Raw genomic sequence first — 24882 nt, forward strand, 5'->3', positions numbered from 1 at the left:
AGAGGAATTCAATCCGATACGGACATCGAAGAAAAATATATACTTTGCAATAATCATCTATGTAGTCAGCGCGAAATATGAAACAATAATTGCTACTAGTGATGATTGCGTCGATACCACATCAGTCCTGACTGATTGCCTTCAATTAAGAAGCAGCGACTTTCCAAAATACCGCCACTTTTACTAATTCATCAACAACAACAAAATCAGAAGTTTGCACAGACGTACTATGCATTTACAGATAATACGTTATCTAGTCCATTCACGAAACGGCTATAGCTTTCCTTCGCTCTACGTACACAAGTAGTTTTGTTTTCTACAAAAGTTTCTTGACACAGAAAACGAGAGATTCTAAAAGACATTACAATGTACGCCATTTCAACCAAGCATCCAACATCCAAGGTCACGTGGTGGTCATATGACGAGCAAGGTGTACCAGTGCACCAGACTTCCCCTTCCGCGCATGAACATCAGTTTAATCCACAACATATACTATACCGCGGCCACTTGCATAGTGGTTACCTCACTTGATGGCACTGTTTTGACCAACATTTCATTTGACATGTTGGCTTGATGATAATCCACTGTTTCTCACTAAACCAGAGAATATAGATTCAGGATTCTGAAGCAAGATCTCTGGGGCGGCAAACTCAGCCACTCTCCCGCTAATCGCACCAGAGGTTGTGTGATGACAGTGCTTTCAATTAACTAATACGAACATCACCTACGTGCATTACTCTCACCGTGCAAGGCACATGCATTTGGCCAAAAATCTTCAATGCATCACTCGATCGGCCAACCACATACACATGGTCAATACATTCCTCGGAGTACATTGCATCAGTACTTCATCGCGTAAAGCGAATGCATGCGGTCAAAACATTCCGTGCATCTCTCCTGTACTTCTTGCCTCCAAGCACATACAAATAAAAATTGACTGCATGATTCATTAGAGCAAATGTCACTGTAGCCCAGAAGATGACATCTATTCTGAGAAGCCAATAGATGTCGCTGTAATCATACTCTGCCATTACTTCCGGGATTGTGACCAGCACCTCGAATATCAGATACGGCGAACAGAAAACGACAAACGCCAGGGACACCAACACTAGAATTCTCGTCAGATGGGCATTTTCTAAGTTTTCCTTTTCATCTTTGGCCATTTTCCTCCTCTCAGAAGCTGCACGTTTTACGCTAATTAAAATTAAGATATTCGATACTAGAATCACTGTGAATGGCAATACACCGTTAGCCGTCGAGTGGTAGGCAGCGACAGCCACCTCAAGCCACCGATGTTCCTTGAACTCGGTAAAAGGAGAGGCGAATTCAGTCCCCAAGAACTGAATTTTGAAGCCAAAGAAAATGTTGATATCTACAATGCCCGGGATAATCGTTGAAATAACGACTATTTTCTTGGCACGCGATGCTGTGCAGATGCTCTTAGCCTTCAGTGGAAATAAAACAGCGCATGCACGATCTAAAGTCATAGCAGCAAGTGAAAACCTTGAGGCAGTCCCTGATACGAATACGGCGTAAAGAACTGTTCTGAAATTAGATTGTCAGACAAGTGCATCAGGCTCATCAGCGATTTACAGCAAATCTCGAGTTGGTGCAAGAACCTTTTGCCTTTTCCGTCAACAAAATATTCTCCGTCGGTTCTAGAATTTAAAGCGTCCTGAAAACTTAATGAGGGCAATCAGCCAACAGGGGTTCCAATGAGAATCTTCCCCGCTCATAACAAAGAGATTAATCGGAAAATTTTATTTCAAATTGTTGACTACATTTTATTGTGACTTGAAGATCAATAGCGTGTTCTATTACTAGTGCGGGAATTAACTGACTATAACCATGGTAGCACATTGGCCTACGCATTGACAGAATTGGCAAAGTAATTGGTGAGATAGCAGCGAGGTCCGGCAAATCGAATGAAATCGCTCCAGTATGACGTGCACGTGTCGATGTAGATATGAACACTTCACTCTTTCCAGGACATCATATGTCATACGTCTTATAGAGTTGCTACATGTACGTACGCCACACGGGAGCGGGTTTATTTTCAATTTGAGGGAAATGGCAAACTTGTGGGAAAGGTGCGAGAACCCATTTTGCACGTATACAGTGTATGCGGGGTCATATGAATTTCTGAATGGTCACTTTGTGAAATCAGGGACGTACTTACGTCGCCACCTCTTCAATTTGTTCGATCATCACTCCCAAGCCGTGGTGTACCAAAAGAACATAAACGACATGACTAACCAGGTATATGGTGTCCAGGACCGCAAGAGCCGTCATATACACACATGTACTTATGTTTCTATACTCTTTTTTAGTTGTTATGAGCAACGAGATTGAGTTCCCAAACAACCCAAACATGGCAATGATTAAGTGTGCCCACTTTTTGAAAATACCATGAGCTATGCGCAGCGCCTGAAACTCATCATTGGACTGATTCAGAAATAAAATGGTGCTGGTCAACGAAGCCGATGTGAAGTTTTCTCCATCCATTTCGTTAGACATGTAAGCTATACCAGTTTAAAGATTTTGCTTCAGAAAACGAAATTTAATACCGTTCAACAGGAAAGAAATGTTTAGTTATTACCCTTTTGGTTCATCATGCAATCATGGCAGCGGAACGTATGAGAAGGTATCACCCTCGTTTAAACCATGGACCTTACCAACACTGAGCTACGACCGCGTTTAATAGGTGTCCTTCTTCTTCGTCCTCACCGTTCGTTTGTTTGCATTTTAGGCGGATAATATTTAGATTTGAACATTCGTCCGCGTTTCTTGTCAGATGGTGCGTGGTATATATATGGCAAATATGGCGTCAGAGACGGTGCAACTGTGAACTGAAGATCAAATTATGTTACAAAAAATCCTGATTGTTGACCCATTCCACTTGTTGCAGTTAAAAGCTACGATAAAAATAATCATTATGAACTACCGAGAGAGCACACATAGCGATATCGAGACTTATTGACCAAGATGCGTTCGCGCCAGGCTTACCTTGGACACTGCATTATTATCGACGCTTGAGGTGGCATAATAGAACGGAAGCGAAAATTAAAAAGAAAACTAGCTGCATTAGTGTTGACTCCGCTACTGCCTGTTGCTCGCTTACTGACTCTGCGTCATTTACAGAGGAATTCAATCCGATACGGACATCGAAAGAAAATATCTACTTTGCAATTATCATCTGTGTAGTCAGCGCGAAATATGAAACAATAATTGCTACTAGTGATGATTGCGTCGATACCACATCAGTCCTGATTGATTCCTTCAATTAAGAAGCAGCGACTTTCCAAAATACCGCCACTTTTACTAATTCATCAACAACAACAAAATTAGAAGTTTGCACACACGTACTATGCATTTACAGATAATACATTATCTAGTCCATTCACGAAACGGCTATTGCTTTCCTTCGCTCTACGTACATTAGTAGTCTTGTTTTCTACAAAAGTTTCTTGACACAGAAAACGAGAGATTCTAAAAGACATTACAATGTACGCCATTACAACCAAGCATCCAACATCCAAGGTCACGTGGTGGTCATATGACGAGCAAGGTGTACCAGTGCACCAGACTTCCCCTTCCGCGCATGAACATCAGTATAATCCACAACATATACTATACCGCGGACACTTGCATAGTGGTTACCTCACTTGATGGCACTGTTTTGACAAACATTTCATTTGACATGTTGGCTTGATGATAATCCACTGTTTCTCACTAAACCAGAGAATGTATATTCAGGATTCTGAAGCAAGATCTCTGGGGCGGCAAACTCGGCCACTCTCCTGCTAATCGCACCAGAGGTTGTGTGATGACAGTGCTTTCAATTAACTAATACGAGCATCACCTACGTGCATCAATCTCACCGTGCAAGGCACATGCATTTGGCCAAAAATCTTCAATGCATCACTCGATCGGCCAACCACATACACATGGTCAATACATTCCTCGTATCACATTGCATCAGTACTTCATCGCGTAAAGCGAATGCATACGGTCAAAACATTCCGTGCATCACTTCTGTACTTCTTTCCTCCAAGCACATACAAATAAAAGTTGACTGCATGATTCATTTCAGCAAATGCCACTGTAAACCAGAAGATGACATCTATTCTAAGGAGCCAATAGATGTCGCTGTAATCATACGCTGTCATTACATCCGGGATTGTGACCAGCACCTCGAATATCAGATACGGCGAACAGAGAACGACAAACGCCATGGACACCAACACTAGAATTCTCGTCAGATGGGCATTTTCTAAGTTTTCCTTTTCATCTTTGGCCATTTTCCTCCTCTCAGAAGCTGCACGTTTTACGCTAATTAAGATCAAGATATTCGATACTAGAATCACTGTGAATGGCAATACACCGTTAGCCGTCGAGTGGTAGGCAGCCACAGCCACCTCAAGCCACCGATGTTCCTTGAACTCGGTAAAAGGAGAGGCGAATTCAGTCCCCAAGAACTGAATTTTGAAGCCAAAGAAAATGTTGATATCTACAATGCCCGGGATAATCGTTGAAATAACGACTATTTTCTTGGCACGCGATGCTGTGCAGATGCTCTTAGCCTTCAGTGGAAATAAAACAGCGTATGCACGATCTAAAGTCATAGCAGCAAGTGAAAACCTTGAGGCAGTCCCTGATACGAATACGGCGTAAAGAACTGTTCTGAAATTAGATTGTCAGACAAGTGCATCAGGCTCATCAGCGATTTACAGCAAATCTCGAGTTGGTGCAAGAACCTTTTGCCTTTTCCGTCAACAAAATATTCTCCGTCGGTTCTAGAATTTAAAGCGTCCTGAAAACTTAATGAGGGCAATCAGCCAACAGGGGTTCCAATGAGAATCTTCCCCGCTCATAACAAAGAGATTAATCGGAAAATTTTATTTCAAATTGTTGACTACATTTTATTGTGACTTGAAGATCAATAGCGTGTTCTATTACTAGTGCGGGAATTAACTGACTATAACCATGGTAGCACATTGGCCTACGCATTGACAGAATTGGCAAAGTAATTGGTGAGATAGCAGCGAGGTCCGGCAAATCGAATGAAATCGCTCCAGTATGACGTGCACGTGTCGATGTAGATATGAACACTTCACTCTTTCCAGGACATCATATGTCATACGTCTTATAGAGTTGCTACATGTACGTACGCCACACGGGAGCGGGTTTATTTTCAATTTGAGGGAAATGGCAAACTTGTGGGAAAGGTGCGAGAACCCATTTTGCACGTATACAGTGTATGCGGGGTCATATGAATTTCTGAATGGTCACTTTGTGAAATCAGGGACGTACTTACGTCGCCACCTCTTCAATTTGTTCGATCATCACTCCCAAGCCGTGGTGTACCAAAAGAACATAAACGACATGACTAACCAGGTATATGGTGTCCAGGACCGCAAGAGCCGTCATATACACACATGTACTTATGTTTCTATACTCTTTTTTAGTTGTTATGAGCAACGAGATTGAGTTCCCAAACAACCCAAACATGGCAATGATTAAGTGTGCCCACTTTTTGAAAATACCATGAGCTATGCGCAGCGCCTGAAACTCATCATTGGACTGATTCAGAAATAAAATGGTGCTGGTCAACGAAGCCGATGTGAAGTTTTCTCCATCCATTTCGTTAGACATGTAAGCTATACCAGTTTAAAGATTTTGCTTCAGAAAACGAAATTTAATACCGTTCAACAGGAAAGAAATGTTTAGTTATTACCCTTTTGGTTCATCATGCAATCATGGCAGCGGAACGTATGAGAAGGTATCACCCTCGTTTAAACCATGGACCTTACCAACACTGAGCTACGACCGCGTTTAATAGGTGTCCTTCTTCTTCGTCCTCACCGTTCGTTTGTTTGCATTTTAGGCGGATAATATTTAGATTTGAACATTCGTCCGCGTTTCTTGTCAGATGGTGCGTGGTATATATATGGCAAATATGGCGTCAGAGACGGTGCAACTGTGAACTGAAGATCAAATTATGTTACAAAAAATCCTGATTGTTGACCCATTCCACTTGTTGCAGTTAAAAGCTACGATAAAAATAATCATTATGAACTACCGAGAGAGCACACATAGCGATATCGAGACTTATTGACCAAGATGCGTTCGCGCCAGGCTTACCTTGGACACTGCATTATTATCGACGCTTGAGGTGGCATAATAGAACGGAAGCGAAAATTAAAAAGAAAACTAGCTGCATTAGTGTTGACTCCGCTACTGCCTGTTGCTCGCTTACTGACTCTGCGTCATTTACAGAGGAATTCAATCCGATACGGACATCGAAAGAAAATATCTACTTTGCAATTATCATCTGTGTAGTCAGCGCGAAATATGAAACAATAATTGCTACTAGTGATGATTGCGTCGATACCACATCAGTCCTGATTGATTCCTTCAATTAAGAAGCAGCGACTTTCCAAAATACCGCCACTTTTACTAATTCATCAACAACAACAAAATTAGAAGTTTGCACACACGTACTATGCATTTACAGATAATACATTATCTAGTCCATTCACGAAACGGCTATTGCTTTCCTTCGCTCTACGTACATTAGTAGTCTTGTTTTCTACAAAAGTTTCTTGACACAGAAAACGAGAGATTCTAAAAGACATTACAATGTACGCCATTACAACCAAGCATCCAACATCCAAGGTCACGTGGTGGTCATATGACGAGCAAGGTGTACCAGTGCACCAGACTTCCCCTTCCGCGCATGAACATCAGTATAATCCACAACATATACTATACCGCGGACACTTGCATAGTGGTTACCTCACTTGATGGCACTGTTTTGACAAACATTTCATTTGACATGTTGGCTTGATGATAATCCACTGTTTCTCACTAAACCAGAGAATGTATATTCAGGATTCTGAAGCAAGATCTCTGGGGCGGCAAACTCGGCCACTCTCCTGCTAATCGCACCAGAGGTTGTGTGATGACAGTGCTTTCAATTAACTAATACGAGCATCACCTACGTGCATCAATCTCACCGTGCAAGGCACATGCATTTGGCCAAAAATCTTCAATGCATCACTCGATCGGCCAACCACATACACATGGTCAATACATTCCTCGTATCACATTGCATCAGTACTTCATCGCGTAAAGCGAATGCATACGGTCAAAACATTCCGTGCATCACTTCTGTACTTCTTTCCTCCAAGCACATACAAATAAAAGTTGACTGCATGATTCATTTCAGCAAATGCCACTGTAAACCAGAAGATGACATCTATTCTAAGGAGCCAATAGATGTCGCTGTAATCATACGCTGTCATTACATCCGGGATTGTGACCAGCACCTCGAATATCAGATACGGCGAACAGAGAACGACAAACGCCATGGACACCAACACTAGAATTCTCGTCAGATGGGCATTTTCTAAGTTTTCCTTTTCATCTTTGGCCATTTTCCTCCTCTCAGAAGCTGCACGTTTTACGCTAATTAAGATCAAGATATTCGATACTAGAATCACTGTGAATGGCAATACACCGTTAGCCGTCGAGTGGTAGGCAGCCACAGCCACCTCAAGCCACCGATGTTCCTTGAACTCGGTAAAAGGAGAGGCGAATTCAGTCCCCAAGAACTGAATTTTGAAGCCAAAGAAAATGTTGATATCTACTATGCTCGGGATAATCGTTGAAATAATGACTATTTTCTTGGCACGCGATGCTGTGCAGATGCTCTTAGCCTTCAGTGGAAATAAAACAGCGCATGCACGATCTAAAGTCATAGCAGCAAGTGAAAACCTTGAGGCTGTCCCTGATACGAATACTGCGTAAAGTGCTGTTCTGAAATAAGATGGTCAAACAAGTCATCAGTGATTCACAGCAAATCTCGAGATGGTGAAATATCCTTTCGCCTCTTCCGTCAACAAAGCATTCTCCGTCGGTTCTAGAATTTAAAGCACCATGAAAACTTAATGAGGGCAATCAGCCAACTTGAGTACCCATGAGAATCTTCGCCGCTCATTACAAAGTGATTGATCTGAAAATTTTATTTCAAATTTTTCACAACAAGTTATAGCGACGTGAAGATCTATAGCGTGTTCGATTACTAGCGCGGGAATCTAACTGACTATAACCATGAGAACACATTGGCCTAAAGTGGTTGGTGAGATAACAGCGAGGTCCGGCAAACCGAATGAAATCGCTCCAGTATGACGAGTCGTATGACGTGCACGTGTAGGTATGAACGCTTCACTTTTCCAGGACATAATATGTCATACGTATTATAAAGTCGCTACATATATGTACGCCACACGGGAGCGGGTTTATTTTCGATTTGACGAAACTTTCCAAAGTGTTTGAAAGGTGTGAGGACCCATTTGGCACGTCTACAGTGTATGAGGGGATCAAATGAAATTCTAAATGTTCACTTTGTGAAATCAGGGACGTACTTACGTCGCCATCTCTTCAATTGGTTCGATCATTACTCCCAAGCCGTGGTGTACCAAAAGAACATAAACGACAAGACTTATCAGGTATATGGTGTCCAGGACAGCAAGAGCTGTCATATACACACATGTACTTATGTTTCTGTACTCTTTCTTGGTGGTTATGAGCAACGAGATTGAGTTCCCAAACAACCCAAACATGGCAATGATCAAGGGAGACCACTTCTTAAAAATACTGTGAGCTACGCGTAGCGCCAGAAACTCATCATTTGACTGATTCAGAAATAAAATGGTGCTGATCAACGAAGCCGATGTGAAGTTTTCTCCATCCATTTCGTTAGACATGTAAGCTATACCTGTTTAACGATTTTGCCTCAGAAAACGAAACTTAACACCGTTCAACAGGAAAGAAATGTTTAGTTATTACCCTTTTGGTTCACCATACAATCATGGCAGCGGAACGTATGAGAAGGATCCTCTACCCTCGTTTAAACCATGGACCTTACCAACACTGAGCTACGACCACGTTTAATAGGTGTCCTTCTTCTTCGTCTTCACCGTTCGATTGCTTGCATTTTAGGTGGACGATATTTAGATTTGAACATTCGCCCGCGCTTCTTGTCAGATGGTGCGTGATATATATTTGGTAAATATGGCGTCAGAGACGGTGCAACTGTGAACTGAAGATCAAATTATGCAACAAAAAATCCTGATTGTTGACCAATGCCACTTGTTCAAGTTAAAAGCTACGATAAAAATTATCATTATGAACTACCGAGAGAGCACACATAGCGATATCGAGACTTATTGACCAAGATGCGTTCGCGCCAGGCTTACCTTGGACACTGCGTTATTACCGACGCTGGAGGTGGAATAATAGAACGGAAGCGAAAATTAAATAGAAAACTAGCTGCATTAGTGTTGACTCCTCCACTGCCTGTTGCTCGCTTACTGACTCTGCGTCATTTACAGAGGAATTCAATCCGATACGGACATCGAAGAAAAATATCTACTTTGCAATAATCATCTACATTTTATGTGTAGGTAAGCGCGAAATATGAAACAATAATTACTATCAGTGATGATTGCGTCGATACCACATTAGTCTGGATTGATGCCTACAATCATGAAAATAAAAATAAGAAGCAGCGACTTTCCAAAATAGACCTTGTTTTAATAATCCATCAACAACAACAAAATTAGACGTTTGCATAGAGGTATTATGCATTTACAGAAAATACATTGTCTAGTCCATTTACGAAAGGACTATAATTTTCCTTCGCTCTACGTAAATTAGCAGTTTTATTTTCTACAAAAATTACTTGACACAGAAAACGAGAGATTCTAAAAGACATTACAATGTACGCCATTACAACCAAGCATTCAATGTCCAAGGTCACGTGGTAGTCATATGACTAGCAAGCTGTACCAGTCAATGCCAGTGCACCAGACGTCCCCTTCCGCGCATGAACGTCAGTTTAATCCACAATATAAACTTTAGAACCGCGACCACTCGCGAAATGGTACCCTCCCTTCATGGCACTGTTTTGACAAACATTTCATTTGACATGTTTGCTTGATTATAATCCACTGTTTCTCACTAAACCAGAGAATATAGATTCAGGATTCTGAAGCAGTATCTCTGGGGCGGCGAACTCGGCCACTCTCCCGCTATCCATGACTAGAACACGATTGCTCTCCAATACTGTGTTTATCCTATGAGCTATGGTCAGTACGGTCTTGTCGGAGAAGGCTGCCTTGATCGTCCGCTGGATGAGCTGGTCCGTCTCCTGGTCAACACTGGCTGTAGCTTCATCCATACACAGAATCTGGAAGTATCAGAATAATATATACACTGAGTCACGTTCACTCTTACAAATAAAGGTTTTTGAGCTTTTGAAAAACTTAACACAAATGTGCACCCCTCCAGGTTTTTCAGAATCTCTATTTAAGTTTGTCGTGCACGGCATTCCTGATTCAATTCTGTAATTGAGTGCAAATTCCTTTTTCAAAGACTCGCAACATACCTTGGCCTCTGCCAACAATGCCCTGGCCAGACAAAGCAACTGCCGCTGTCCGACAGAGAAGTGTTTGCCTTTCTCCGCCACATCAGCGTCCAAACCACCCAGGCGTTCCACGGGTAACTTCATGTGACATTTCTCCAATGCCTCCCAAAGAGCCTCGTCCTGATAGATCTCGGCCGGATCGAGATTTTCCCTCACAGACCCACTGAATAGGAATGGGTCCTGAGGAATGATTGCTAGGCGCGACCTGAAAGAGGGAGGGCCACCAAAGTGATCACGAAATGACATCAGAGGGGAGGCGTGGACTCTGCCGTGTGATTTCACCATCGCTGTTTTTTACCTGACACCGATTCATCGCTTGTCTTCGTGACTGGTTACTTTACTTCAATAGTCAAGACACGAAAAACCGAGTTTTTCTATACCAATGCCTATGATGTAAGGACAAGGCAACATCCATAGATTGAGACCTGGCCGAAGACATACGGGTCAAAACACAAATTGCTGCCTAATTGTATAATGACAAGCAACAAATCCTCAGGAAACAGACGAAAAACCAAATTCTATTACCAAGACTATCAAGTGCTCTATTCGCCACTAAAGTCAAGCTCGTCGACTTTGAATGAAGGACTATTGCATTACGGACTCCTTGGAGTGCCCAACAACACTGCAAAGGATTACCTCAGCTCCTGTAGTCCCATTTTCGATATATCCACGCCATCAATTTTAATGCAGCCACCGACCAACTCGATCAACCGATAGAGCGCCAGGAAAAGAGTCGACTTGCCTGACCCGGTACGGCCAACTATACCAATTTTCTCCGCAGTTTCGAACTTGAAAGAGACACCATTCAGCGCATTTGGTAGGCCAGGTCTGTACGTATACAGTGCATGCGGGGTCATATGAATTTCTGAATGGTCACTTTGTGAAATCAGGGACGTACTTACGTCGCCATCTCTTCAATTTGTTCGATCATCACTCCCAAGCCGTGGTGTATCAAAAGAACATAAACGACATGACTAACCAGGTATATGGTGTCCAGGACCGCAAGAGCCGTCATATACACACATGTACTTATGTTTCTATACTCTTTTTTAGTTGTTATGAGCAACGAGATTGAGTTCCCAAACAACCCAAACATGGCAATGATTAAGTGTGCCCACTTTTTGAAAATACCATGAGCTATGCGCAGCGCCTGAAACTCATCATTGGACTGATTCAGAAATAAAATGGTGCTTGTCAACGAAGCCGATGTGAAGTTTTCTCCATCCATTTCGTTAGACATGTAAGCTATACCTGTTTAAAGATTTTGCTTCAGAAAACGAAATTTAATACCGTTCAACAGGAAAGAAATGTTTAGTTGTTACCCTTTTGGTTCATCATGCAATCATGGCAGCGGAACGTATGAGAAGGTTCCATCACCCTCGTTTAAACCATGGACCTTACCAACACTGAGCTACGACCGCGTTTAATAGGTGTCCTTCTTCTTCGTCCTCACCGTTCGTTTGTTTGCATTTTAGGCGGATAATATTTAGATTTGAACATTCGTCCGCGTTTCTTGTCAGATGGTGCGTGGTATATATATGGCAAATATGGCGTCAGAGACGGTGCAACTGTGAACTGAAGATCAAATTATGTTACAAAAAATCCTGATTGTTGACCCATTCCACTTGTTGCAGTTAAAAGCTACGATAAAAATTATCATTATGAACTACCGAGAGAGCACACATAGCGATATCGAGACTTATTGACCAAGATGCGTTCGCGCCAGGCTTACCTTGGACACTGCATTATTATCGACGCTTGAGGTGGCATAATAGAACGGAAGCGAAAATTAAAAAGAAAACTAGCTGCATTAGTGTTGACTCCTCCACTGCCTGTTGCTCGCTTACTGACTCTGCGTCACTTACAGAGGAATTCAATCCGATACGGACATCGAAAGAAAATATCTACTTTGCAATTATCATCTGTGTAGTCAGCGCGAAATATGAAACAATAATTGCTACTAGTGATGATTGCGTCGATACCACATCAGTCCTGATTGATTCCTTCAATTAAGAAGCAGCGACTTTCCAAAATACCGCCAGTTTTACTAATTCATCAACAACAACAAAATTAGAAGTTTGCACACACGTACTATGCATTTACAGATAATACGTTATCTAGTCCATTCACGAAACGGCTATAGCTTTCCTTCGCTCTACGTACACAAGTAGTTTTGTTTTCTACAAAAGTTTCTTGACACAGAAAACGAGAGATTCTAAAAGACATTACAATGTACGCCATTACAACCAAGCATCCAACATCCAAGGTCACGTGGTGGTCATATGACGAGCAAGGTGTACCAGTGCACCAGACTTCCCCTTCCGCGCATGAACATCAGTATAATCCACAACATATACTATACCGCGGCCACTTGCATAGTGGTTACCTCACTTGATGGCACTGTTTTGACAAACATTTCATTTGACATGTTGGCTTCATGATAATCCACTGTTTCTCACTAAACCAGAGAATATATATTCAGGATTCTGAAGCAAGATCTCTGGGGCGGCAAACTCGGCCACTCTCCCGCTAATCGCACCAGAGGTTGTGTGATGACAGTGCTTTCAATTAACTAATACGAGCATCACCTACGTGCATCAATCTCACCGTGCAAGGCACATGCATTTGGCCAAAAATCTTCAATGCATCACTCGATCGGCCAACCACATACACATGGTCAATACATTCCTCGTATCACATTGCATCAGTACTTCATCGCGTAAAGCGAATGCATACGGTCAAAACATTCCGTGCATCACTTCTGTACTTCTTTCCTCCAAGCACATACAAATAAAAGTTGACTGCATGATTCATTTCAGCAAATGCCACTGTAGACCAGAAGATGACATCTATTCTAAGGAGCCAATAGATGTCGCTGTAATCATACGCTACCATTACATCCGGGATTGTGACCAGCACCTCGAATATCAGATACGGCGAACAGAGAACGACAAACGCCATGGACACCAACACTAGAATTCTCGTCAGATGGGCATTTTCTAAGTTTTCCTTTTCATCTTTGGCCATTTTCCTCCTCTCAGAAGCTGCACGTTTTACGCTAATTAAGATCAAGATATTCGATACTAGAATCACTGTGAATGGCAATACACCGTTAGCCGTCGAGTGGTAGGCAGCCACAGCCACCTCAAGCCACCGATGTTCCTTGAACTCGGTAAAAGGAGAGGCGAATTCAGTCCCCAAGAACTGAATTTTGAAGCCAAAGAAAATGTTGATATCTACCATGCCCGGGATAATCGTTGAAATAACGACTATTTTCTTGGCACGCGATGCTGTGCAGATGCTCTTAGCCTTCAGTGGAAATAAAACAGCGCAGGCACGATCTAAAGTCATAGCAGCAAGTGAAAACCTTGAGGCAGTCCCTGATACGAATACTGCGTAAAGTGCTGTTCTGAAATAAGATGGTCAAACAAGTCATCAGTGATTCACAGCAAATCTCGAGATGGTGAAATATCCTTTCGCCTCTTCCGTCAACAAAGCATTCTCCGTCGGTTCTAGAATTTAAAGCACCATGAAAACTTAATGAGGGCAATCAGCCAACTTGGGTACCCATGAGAATCTTCGCCGCTCATTACAAAGTGATTGATCTGAACATTTTATTTCAAATTTTTCACAACAAGTTATAGCGACGTGAAGATCTATAGCGTGTTCGATTACTAGCGCGGGAATCTAACTGACTATAACCATGAGAACACATTGGCCTAAAGTGGTTGGTGAGATAACAGCGAGGTCCGGCAAACCGAATGAAATCGCTCCAGTGTGACGAGTCGTATGACGTGCACGTGTAGGTATGAACGCTTCACTTTTTCCAGGACATAATATGTCATACGTATTATAAAGTCGCTACATATATGTACGCCACACGGGAGCGGGTTTATTTTCGATTTGACGGAACTTGCCAAAGTGTTTGAAAGGTGTGAGGACCCATTTGGCACGTCTACAGTGTATGAGGGGATCAAATGAAATTCTAAATGTTCACTTTGTGAAATCAGGGACGTACTTACGTCGCCATCTCTTCAATTGGTTCGATCATTACTCCCAAGCCGTGGTGTACCAAAAGAACATAAACGACAAGACTTATCAGGTATATGGTGTCCAGGACAGCAAGAGCTGTCATATACACACATGTACTTATGTTTCTGTACTCTTTCTTGGTGGTTATGAGCAACGAGATTGAGTTCCCAAACAACCCAAACATGGCAATGATCAAGGGAGACCACTTCTTAAAAATACTGTGAGCTACGCGTAGCGCCAGAAACTCATCATTTGACTGATTCAGAAATAAAATGGTGCTGATCAACGAAGCCGATGTGAAGTTTTCTCCATCCATTTCGTTAGACATGTAAGCTATACCTGTTTAACGATTTTGCCTCAGAAAACGAAACTTAACACCGTTCAACAGGAAAGAAATGTTTAGTTATTACCCTTTTGGTTCACCATACAATCATGGCAGCGGAACGTATGAGAAGGATCCTCTACCCTCGTTTAAACCATGGACCTTACCAACACTGAGCTACGACCACGTTTAATAGGTGTCCTTCTTCTTCGTCTTCACCGTTCGATTGCTTGCATTTTAGGTGGACGATATTTAGATTTGAACATTCGCCCGCGCTTCTTGTCAGATGGTGCGTGATATATATTTGGTAAATATGGCGTCAGAGACGGTGCAACTGTGAACTGAAGATCAAATTATGCAACAAAAAATCCTGATTGTTGACCAATGCCACTTGTTCAAGTTAAAAGCTACGATAAAAATTATCATTATGAACTACCGAGAGAGCACACATAGCGATATCGAGACTTATTGACCAAGATGCGTTCGCGCCAGGCTTACCTTGGACACTGCGTTATTACCGACGCTGGAGGTGGAATAATAGAACGGAAGCGAAAATTAAATAGAAAACTAGCTGCATTAGTGTTGACTCCTCCACTGCCTGTTGCTCGCTTACTGACTCTGCGTCATTTACAGAGGAATTCAATCCGATACGGACATCGAAGAAAAATATCTACTTTGCAATAATCATCTACATTTTATGTGTAGGTAAGCGCGAAATATGAAACAATAATTACTATCAGTGATGATTGCGTCGATACCACATTAGTCTGGATTGATGCCTACAATCATGAAAATAAAAATAAGAAGCAGCGACTTTCCAAAATAGACCTTGTTTTAATAATCCATCAACAACAACAAAATTAGACGTTTGCATAGAGGTATTATGCATTTACAGAAAATACATTGTCTAGTCCATTTACGAAAGGACTATAATTTTCCTTCGCTCTACGTACATTAGCAGTTTTATTTTCTACAAAAATTACTTGACACAGAAAACGAGAGATTCTAAAAGACATTACAATGTACGCCATTACAACCAAGCATTCAATGTCCAAGGTCACGTGGTAGTCATATGACTAGCAAGCTGTACCAGTCAATGCCAGTGCACCAGACGTCCCCTTCCGCGCATGAACGTCAGTTTAATCCACAATATAAACTTTAGAACCGCGACCACTCGCGAAATGGTACCCTCCCTTCATGGCACTGTTTTGACAAACATTTCATTTGACATGTTTGCTTGATTATAATCCACTGTTTCTCACTAAACCAGAGAATATAGATTCAGGATTCTGAAGCAGTATCTCTGGGGCGGCGAACTCGGCCACTCTCCCGCTATCCATGACTAGAACACGATTGCTCTCCAATACTGTGTTTATCCTATGAGCTATGGTCAGTACGGTCTTGTCGGAGAAGGCTGCCTTGATCGTCCGCTGGATGAGCTGGTCCGTCTCCTGGTCAACACTGGCTGTAGCTTCATCCATACACAGAATCTGGAAGTATCAGAATAATATATACACTGAGTCACGTTCACTCTTACAAATAAAGGTTTTTGAGCTTTTGAAAAACTTAACACAAATGTGCACCCCTCCAGGTTTTTCAGAATCTCTATTTAAGTTTGTCGTGCACGGCATTCCTGATTCAATTCTGTAATTGAGTGCAAATTCCTTTTTCAAAGACTCGCAACATACCTTGGCCTCTGCCAACAATGCCCTGGCCAGACAAAGCAACTGCCGCTGTCCGACAGAGAAGTGTTTGCCTTTCTCCGCCACATCAGCGTCCAAACCACCCAGGCGTTCCACGGGTAACTTCATGTGACATTTCTCCAATGCCTCCCAAAGAGCCTCGTCCTGATAGATCTCGGCCGGATCGAGATTTTCCCTCACAGACCCACTGAATAGGAATGGGTCCTGAGGAATGATTGCTAGGCGCGACCTGAAAGAGGGAGGGCCACCAAAGTGATCACGAAATGACATCAGAGGGGAGGCGTGGACTCTGCCGTGTGATTTCACCATCGCTGTTTTTTACCTGACACCGATTCATCGCTTGTCTTCGTGACTGGTTACTTTACTTCAATAGTCAAGACACGAAAAACCGAGTTTTTCTATACCAATGCCTATGATGTAAGGACAAGGCAACATCCATAGATTGAGACCTGGCCGAAGACATACGGGTCAAAACACAAATTGCTGCCTAATTGTATAATGACAAGCAACAAATCCTCAGGAAACAGACGAAAAACCAAATTCTATTACCAAGACTATCAAGTGCTCTATTCGCCACTAAAGTCAAGCTCGTCGACTTTGAATGAAGGACTATTGCATTACGGACTCCTTGGAGTGCCCAACAACACTGCGAAGGATTACCTCAGCTCCTGTAGTCCCATTTTCGATATATCCACGCCATCAATTTTAATGCAGCCACCGACCAACTCGATCAACCGATAGAGCGCCAGGAAAAGAGTCGACTTGCCTGACCCGGTACGGCCAACTATACCAATTTTCTCCGCAGTTTCGAACTTGAAAGAGACACCATTCAGCGCATTTGGTAGGCCAGGTCTGTACTGCAGTGCCACTTCAATGAACTCGATTACACCATGGCGTAACCAAGATGCTTCCGTCTGAAACATGAACAGTACAGTTATAGGATTCATAGGAAACAGGTTGGAATGAACAAAGTTGTATCCACTATACGGACAGTGGACCAGTGTGCTCTATTGCTGTGCTTACCTTTACGATTCCATGCATCCTTTCACTGGGTACATCCTCCATATATTGCTTGGCCCTCTCCATGCTCACCATATTTTTCTCCGCTTCTGTACAACAGTGGACAATTCCATTGAGGTAATTCGTGATTGCCATCGAGTATGAGATAACCAGTCCTACCAAAGCTAAAAAAGAAAACAACTCAAGATCTTAAAAGTCTGCTCCGTTCGTTCAAAAAACTGAAAACTGAAAGTGAATATCAAATTCCTAATTAATGTATAAATATGTACTGATTGCTGTTGTTAACACTTATATAGAAATGATATAGATGCCAAATTATAGTGCATTTGCGTGCAAAATACCTGCTCTGCGGCAAAGTTGATTTACCTGTGCCACAAGAAAAAAATAACCTAACAGCTTTTAAGGCCTCGTAATTTAAAAAGTAAAGTTTTAAAACGACGAAAAGGAGATACTGAGATTGAGACTGTACCTGACCAATGGGGAGGACGACGTGATTCGGTTATACATGACCATGCATTTTTTGAAACCATTGAAAGGCTTATACTTGAAGATACATTTTTGCGACATCCTAAAAAGTATACTCTATATATAATATGCCTGTATGTACCTGGATCGATATCATGCATGTTGTTTTGAAATATGGCAATAAATGCAACTCCTGTTGTCATCGTTATTCCCACAAATTGTAGATTGATCGAAAACCAGTGAGCAGCGGCGCGGCTGGTGTACTGGGCGCGTTGATTCAAATCAAGACGATCGGCGTTTTCATCTTCGAACCTACAAGAAGAGGTGGGCGAAACTTCACTTTCTTAATAAACCGATGTAAGAATAGAAAATGACGGAATGCTTGAACACGACAAGCTTGGAAGCATTTTACCATCAGGGAAGAACAGATCATCTCGATTATTCCGCCATGTGCCGATTCGAATTATTCTCCGGAGTTGCCCGCAGTGAAGCAGTTTAAATTGTTCGGGGTCGGAGGGGAGGGGGGGGGGCTACATCCATCAATCTCGTTCCCAAGTAACCTTATACTGTTTACTTGCCTCACCAGTGCACTTATGTTAATTAGTCATAATAGAAGTGTTTGCAAACCGGGCTAAAGTCTGGGACAGGGCGATATCCGAGTGACCTCTTAACCAAAGATCGGGCAGGTCAAGACTATGGGAGAAGGTAAGGCTGTCGGACGTGGCCCAGAGAGCATCAGTCCATGTACTTGCTTTCTTACCTCTTTTTCTGCCGCATTGCCCTGATAGTCATGAGTCCAGTTATCGACTCGGAAAAATGGGCAAAGATTGGCGAACTTGTCGTTTTGGTGATGCGCTTAAGGGCTCGAGATGTTTTCCCATAGTATGTCTGAAATATTTCATACGAATGAATACCATATAGAAGGCAAACTTTGCAATTTCATTATCACCAAGGAACCTCTTCCTTTCTGGATTTGCTATTATGTAAACCACAATACACGTACATATAAGGAAAGGCGATAGATGGGAATGAATGCACAGACTTTGAAGTCATGCCAAAGATAATGCGTAAAACCGATAACATGAGGAGACGTTTTCGACAGTCTCTTTGGAAAAAGAAGTTTTATCGATCATTTTACCTGAATTTTTATGTAAATCAGTCCAAATGGAAGGAAGATGGCAAGAAACCATGGCATTCCATAACAGATGATGGCCAGTGCGCCAATCAGTTCCGTCAGATTCTTCGTGGCATGGTTCAGCAATTCGGAAAGTCCGTTGTCGATAGTTTCTACATCCGAAGAGAAACGGTTTAGTATCCTACCGATAGGAGTCGTGTCGAAGAATGAAACAGGCGCCTGAAGGGAGGAATAATCGTTAAGGTAATATTGATATCATCATCATCATCATCATTATCCGCATCGTCATCGTCATCGTCATCATCATCATCATCATCATCATCATCATCCATATGAGCTTTCCCTGGTCAAAATTGGTACCAAATCCTAAGCCGCCGTTTTAGTGATAACAACAAAATGAAATTCCACTCATTGAAGGTGGGGGATTGAGCAATACATTTCGAGGTGTTACGCACATGTACAGTGTCACTCACCTGGAGAATACTCCCAAGCAGTTTACTGTGGATCTTCTCGGCTGCACGCTGTCCGGCAATGGCGACAAGGATCATTCGCAACAAAGTGAAAAAGGAATTGCCCAACGTCAGACATCCGTACACCACAACGTAGAAAAACAGGTTACCACCGGCTGATTCTGAGCTGTTGGCCGATGTTTCGTTATGGACAAGTTTTTCCTTTAATCCCATATTATTATGACTTGCCTTCTGCTGCACCGTACAAGAAACCCAGTGCGATATCCACCAGTCGCTAAGCTGTTCGGAGACTGCAACAAATTATGATCATATAGTTAGGTCCTCTCAAATAACAGTTCTTTCTCCTGAGAAATGTCATTGCTGATCCTCCCATGCATTCGCTACATTTTGGTTATCAACCGACAATATTCGAACGGGGAGTTACTACATCCCGACTGGAACTGGGGTTCGTAGTGGTGGTCTTCCGGTGACTAATATGCACTGGCCTTTTAACTGAGTAACTGAGCCGAATAAGTATACCACTGACTTGCTTAAAACCAGCAAGGGCCGACTATGTACAAACCTTGCACCAAGATGATGGTCAAGAAAATCACGGCCACCATTCCTAACCCAAGTGCGTTCATGTATGACTGATAAACATGGAACTGCACAGCGCCAAGTTTTTGGTCTTCGTCGTCAACCAGTGTGCCCCTTGATTCATTTTTCTCGCAGGCATCCTCGCCGCTGTCTTTCTTCGTCTCATCAATGGAGCTTGATCTGTCGTAAGAATGGAGACGTCGAAAACTCGGGGTGCCGAGGATTTTATTTGGCGGACCTTGAATGAAAATAGTCAAAGCAAAATCAGTGGAATCGAATTCGAAATGCCCAGATTTCCGTGTAAATATTCAATATTGGCGAGTTGATAGGTACGTACAGTTAATTTGGATTGCGAAATATTACTTGAAAGATGAATTGCTCATCATCATCGTGGGCATATTAGTTTAGCATTGTCCTGAAGGTGACCGAATATTACACCTGATCCTTCCAGTTTTCAAGCAAATCGAATTGACCCATTCACGAAATGGTAAGTGAATATATCATGTAGTACAGATTCAACATAAGTACCACCATTAATGTTTTCATTAACGGTATTTTTCGAGAGCCTATTTAATTACCGGCTTCAACAATCCGTCCTTCATCTAACACTAGGATGAGGTCAGCACGGTCCAACAAATGTGTTTGATGTGTGCACAGTATCCGCGTTCTGTGGCGTAGAATTCCCATGATGCAACGGGAGAATATGTGTTGCGCTACATGGATGTCGACAGCAGCGAATGGATCGTCGAGTAGATAGATATCCTTGTCCTGTGAAAAATAACTCTGAGATTAGTGTGAAGTCATGCAGACATTGGTAACATCTGTGTATTCTTGAGGAGTTCATTAAACTTTTATTGTTCGTTGTCACAATCATAGAAACTGGGGTGAATGCAGAGATAGCAGAGACCCTCTATTGGCAACTTCGCGTAACTTATTACATTACGTGGCTCCTCCCTATTGTCGCCTTTAACATGAGAGGGGTACACATGTCGATTGCTTCAACCAAGTGACCTGCACATCTCCATACCTGATAGACTGCTCTAGCCAGTCCCACACGAGCTTTCTGACCACCACTGAGGTTCACGCCATTTTCACCTATCTCTGTTTTATCTCCGGCCGGTAGAGTCTGAAAGACATAGATATAAGTTCAATGCATTTAACTTTGATGGCAGGGAGCTGAGACACATCGACTGTATTCAAAGCAATATCAAATGGTGGTATACCTTTATGAACTGCCCACCCACCTGAAGGTCCTCAGCTAAGGCGCATCCTTCGATCACCGCCTGATATCTGGTGGCCTCATAGCGCATCCCGGAGAGGATATTCTCCCGTACAGTGCCTTGTTGTATCCATGCCTCCTGGCTGGTGTAACCAAAGCCGTCATCAACGTTGGCAACCTCAACGGAGCCTTTCTCCAGACTCATCTCTGCGAGGATACCGGCAAGCAAGGAACTTTTGCCTGAACCAACTTTACCAACGATTCCGACTAGCTGACCCTAAAGCAAGAAAGATATGTAATAGTTGAAGATATGTAGAATAATCCCAGAATATACATGTACATGGTATTCGATTCATAAAACTTTGTAAATAATACATTAAAACGTCTGGTGTGTCGGGTCGGCCAGTCTTGGATCCCCAGCCCGTTCGCAGCGATATTTCCACCAGTGGCCGTGGGTCGAATGCTCCTTAATGTTTACCTGATGGAAAGGTCGAGACTTTACATACATCGAAAATGCAATGTTTCCGGGGTTCCCAAATAGAGAGAAGATGCAAAGAATAGTGTATTGATATTAAGTAACAGAGACAGTGTCAGTTGCGGAGTTCACCGGTCTAAAAAGAAATTGTCCTCCTACAACATGCATGCGCACGGCGCCGCAGCTCCAAAACATAGGTCAACATGCTCACGACCAGGCCACGCCTGAGGTGGTTAAAATCCAAGAGTGGGAGTCAAGGACTGATTCTATGGCCGTACGTAGAAGGTTTGGAAACAGTCATTGACTTGCCATACATTGGCTGATGATGCACGAATAGTTACCCTCTCGACACTTATTTCCACATCTTCTAACTTCTGTGTCCTATGCTCAGCAGAAAGTAGCTCATCTTTGTCCTTTAGATTAGAATCAGTCTCGTCATGTCGCCGCCAAGAAAGCGTAGCTTTGTTGATCTTCACAGCAGGAGAATCTAGAAGAATCGTCTTGCATTATATATCTGCTGCTGATACATTCTTTTCAAGGGAGCTAGCGTGTCGTCGCCGGGCCATTGAATGGTTCGTCTCGGCGCTACTCTTATTAAAGGAATCAAAGAAAACGAGAAACTGGCTCTTCTCTACAAAATTTCGATTTTGGCTTTGAGTTATGCAAGATCAAAAGTAGTTCCAGTTACTTACCATCTCTACTCTCCGGTCCGCTGGTATAGTATGAGGAGAGCTCCTGCTCGTCGAGGTCCATGAAATCTTGCAGCCTCTTTAACGACACCCGCGCTTCGGTGACCATATTCAAAACATGCGGGATGTGGCAACAGGGACCTGCGATCATGAAGTTGAGGGCTAAGCTAGGGAAAACCTAGGAGTAAAATCAGATGTGGTTGAATGGCCTTGTTGAGAAATGACACCTCTTTTCCACAGAAGTATTGCATATTTGTCATGCCGATTTTGAATTGCAGGATTGGTACCATCTAAATTGCTCTAGTTTGTGATTGGCAAACCAACCCTTTTTATGTATTCTTGTACTTGTATTCATATCGCATCAACAAGAGAAACGTGTCGCACTCACCTTGGCAGCAGTGAGGGTATTCCCCATGAGAGCATACAGTGTGAATGATCCAAAGGCAACAACGGCAGGCATAGCCACCCACAAAAAATGTTCAAATGCCCCGATGTATTTGCGTTCTCTCAGGTTCTCCATTTCGGCAGAGCGCACACGGTTGACTTTGTCGACGAAAGTGTCTTCCAGGGCATAGAATTTGATGACACGGATACCGTTCAAAACTTCATTCATGATCTGAAAATAATGGTTATCATGAACAAATTGTTTCGCCGGAAAGACAACGTTCGCTGCAGTTTACTACCTTTTGCCAATCTCAAACTGGTAATGGGACCACACCTTCTTGCGCTATTCCTAGCGGTCCATAGAAGAACCAAGACAATTTCTTCTGAGGATAGGCCCCCGTTAAGCCAATATGGTTCTAACCGTAAAAAATAAACTTTATTTCTCACCTCTTGTAGTTCTGGTGCAATTTAACACTGACCTTGACTCTATTGTCTTTCAATTCCATGCTTTTCTTGTGAAGGGCTCTGTTCTTCTTCAACAGCCACCATTGCATCGGCATGACTGCCATGCCAATGCCAAGGTTCACTAAACTTGCCACGCCGATTTGTTGGTAGAGGAGGATCATGCACACAACAACCTGAAATAATGACGCTCTAGTTCAACATCGTGCTGACAGGGTTCAGGAATTAGATTTAAGGAAAATTCAATTTGAAGAAATAGACAAGGTAGTTTTCGTACGTACAGCGGCCCAAAAGGTCGTCGACATTTACTTCTGCAAGAGACTAAGTCAGCAATTCTAAGAATGAGTGGGCAAGGTGTGCTTGCAACTTACCTCAAAAGGTAAATTCCAGAGATGGGTAAACCCGGGAAGAAAGTTTGCCACCCCCTCAGCGTCTGTGTTCATGAAGTTCACGATCTCTCCCGTGGTAAACCGGCCCATTGAGACCATACTAACGGATACAGTTTTCTCGTAGATGCTGCTGATCATCGCTGCCCGGACCTTCAGTCTCTTCGAATGGTGCCGTTGCCAAAACTGATCACAGAATGCGGCAGTTAGTAACGATGAAACAAATAAGCAACTGGCGTAAAAGTACCCTGAGTTTGAAGACGTCTCGTCCTTGGTTTCGATTGAGACGATGAGGTAGTTCAACATAATTGGCCCAGAGAATCTTGAGAAATCTTCTATTAGCTTGAGGGGAACTATTGAAAGATACTCTAAACCGAAGGCCCGCCACAGTGCACTAAATAAAGTCGTTTTATCTTTGGTTACCGGTTTTGCGTTGGACGATTTGCTGTACTGTCCACGAGTACTGTCATTCAAAGATTTCGCTTCCGTCACGGTGTCCTTTTTGGTATGCAGATTTCTCAAAGCATCGCGAAACACCCTTTGTACTTCTCGAGTCTGTACATCTTTTGGAAGCTGGTACGTATCATTGCCGCTACACAACTCTCCAGCAGCACCCCGTCTTAGAATCGGAAGCACCCATCTAAAGGAAAATCGACTGAAGACGTTGGCGCCGTCACATCCATCACCTAAAGCGTCCTCTTTAGACCCTTGACTTTCTCCAGTTTCCGTGATCGTATGACCAGGCTGGTGTCCTACTCCGTCTCCAGCGGATGCCGTGTCGGGTTCAGTACTCTCTCCCTGTGCAAGTTTTCTCGGACTCTGAACGAGAGACAGCAGGTAAAGAAGGTGTAATCCTGCTTGAGCGTAACTGATGAAGTCATCTCTGGAGTACATGACTTTATCTATGACAAGATTCTCGCGAATTTTAGACTGAAGTTGAATGCCCACTGCTGCGAGGAGTACCATCCAGGATATAAGGATAGGACTAGGGCCACCCTGAAGACGTTTACGGCAATAAAATTGCCTGAGCTGCCATGCGTATCCTATGTGAA

At 42.8% G+C, this 24882-nt stretch overlaps 3 protein-coding genes across 3 annotated transcripts; all 3 read right to left on the minus strand.

Moving 5' to 3' along the window:
- Window positions 1-9740: 9740 nt before the first annotated feature.
- LOC135493026 (ATP-binding cassette sub-family C member 10-like) lies at window positions 9741-11206 on the minus strand. Its single transcript, XM_064779824.1, has 3 exons — window positions 11129-11206; window positions 10454-10697; window positions 9741-10255 (listed from the first exon to the last, which is right to left on the minus strand). Exons 1-3 carry the CDS (start codon window positions 11146-11148, stop codon window positions 10007-10009), a joined length of 513 nt encoding a protein of 170 aa, XP_064635894.1. The 5' UTR covers window positions 11149-11206; the 3' UTR covers window positions 9741-10006.
- A 1998-nt stretch (window positions 11207-13204) lies between these two features.
- On the minus strand, window positions 13205-14522 carry LOC135486113 (uncharacterized). The gene is made up of 2 exons (XM_064768683.1): window positions 14515-14522; window positions 13205-13901 (listed from the first exon to the last, which is right to left on the minus strand). The coding sequence occupies exons 1-2, from the start codon at window positions 14520-14522 to the stop codon at window positions 13205-13207; spliced, it is 705 nt and encodes a 234-aa protein (XP_064624753.1).
- A 1157-nt stretch (window positions 14523-15679) lies between these two features.
- Window positions 15680-23958, minus strand: LOC135486180 (ATP-binding cassette sub-family C member 10-like). Its single transcript, XM_064768824.1, has 17 exons — window positions 23816-23958; window positions 23462-23620; window positions 22987-23214; window positions 22602-22776; window positions 22251-22396; window positions 21460-21711; window positions 21243-21341; window positions 20794-20983; window positions 20202-20453; window positions 19643-19929; window positions 19173-19388; window positions 18795-18922; window positions 18177-18346; window positions 17573-17733; window positions 17210-17463; window positions 16535-16778; window positions 15680-16336 (listed from the first exon to the last, which is right to left on the minus strand). Exons 1-17 carry the CDS (start codon window positions 23930-23932, stop codon window positions 16088-16090), a joined length of 3327 nt encoding a protein of 1108 aa, XP_064624894.1. The 5' UTR covers window positions 23933-23958; the 3' UTR covers window positions 15680-16087.
- Between the last annotated feature and the right edge of the window lie 924 nt (window positions 23959-24882).

Source organism: Lineus longissimus, chromosome 1 (assembly GCF_910592395.1).
Source record: "Lineus longissimus chromosome 1, tnLinLong1.2, whole genome shotgun sequence".
Classification (NCBI taxonomy): domain Eukaryota; kingdom Metazoa; phylum Nemertea; class Pilidiophora; order Heteronemertea; family Lineidae; genus Lineus; species Lineus longissimus.

What these genes read in the sequence shown, in the direction of transcription:
- LOC135486180 (XM_064768824.1), bottom strand. Translation starts at nt 23,932, where the DNA reads ATGGTCTCAATGGGCCGGTTTACCACGGGAGAGATCGTGAACTTCATG. An exon ending in ATACCCTCACTGCTGCCAAG is followed by an intron (nt 22,777 to 22,986) that starts GTGAGTGCGACA and finishes TTTTACTCCTAG; the next exon opens with GTTTTCCCTAGCTTAGCCCT. An exon ending in AGGACGGATTGTTGAAGCCG is followed by an intron (nt 20,454 to 20,793) that starts GTAATTAAATAG and finishes TTTTCATTCAAG; the next exon opens with GTCCGCCAAATAAAATCCTC.
- LOC135493026 (XM_064779824.1), bottom strand. Translation starts at nt 11,148, where the DNA reads ATGGGACTACAGGAGCTGAG. An exon ending in ATGGGACTACAGGAGCTGAG is followed by an intron (nt 10,698 to 11,128) that starts GTAATCCTTTGC and finishes TCCCTCTTTCAG; the next exon opens with GTCGCGCCTAGCAATCATTC. An exon ending in CATTGTTGGCAGAGGCCAAG is followed by an intron (nt 10,256 to 10,453) that starts GTATGTTGCGAG and finishes TGATACTTCCAG; the next exon opens with ATTCTGTGTATGGATGAAGC.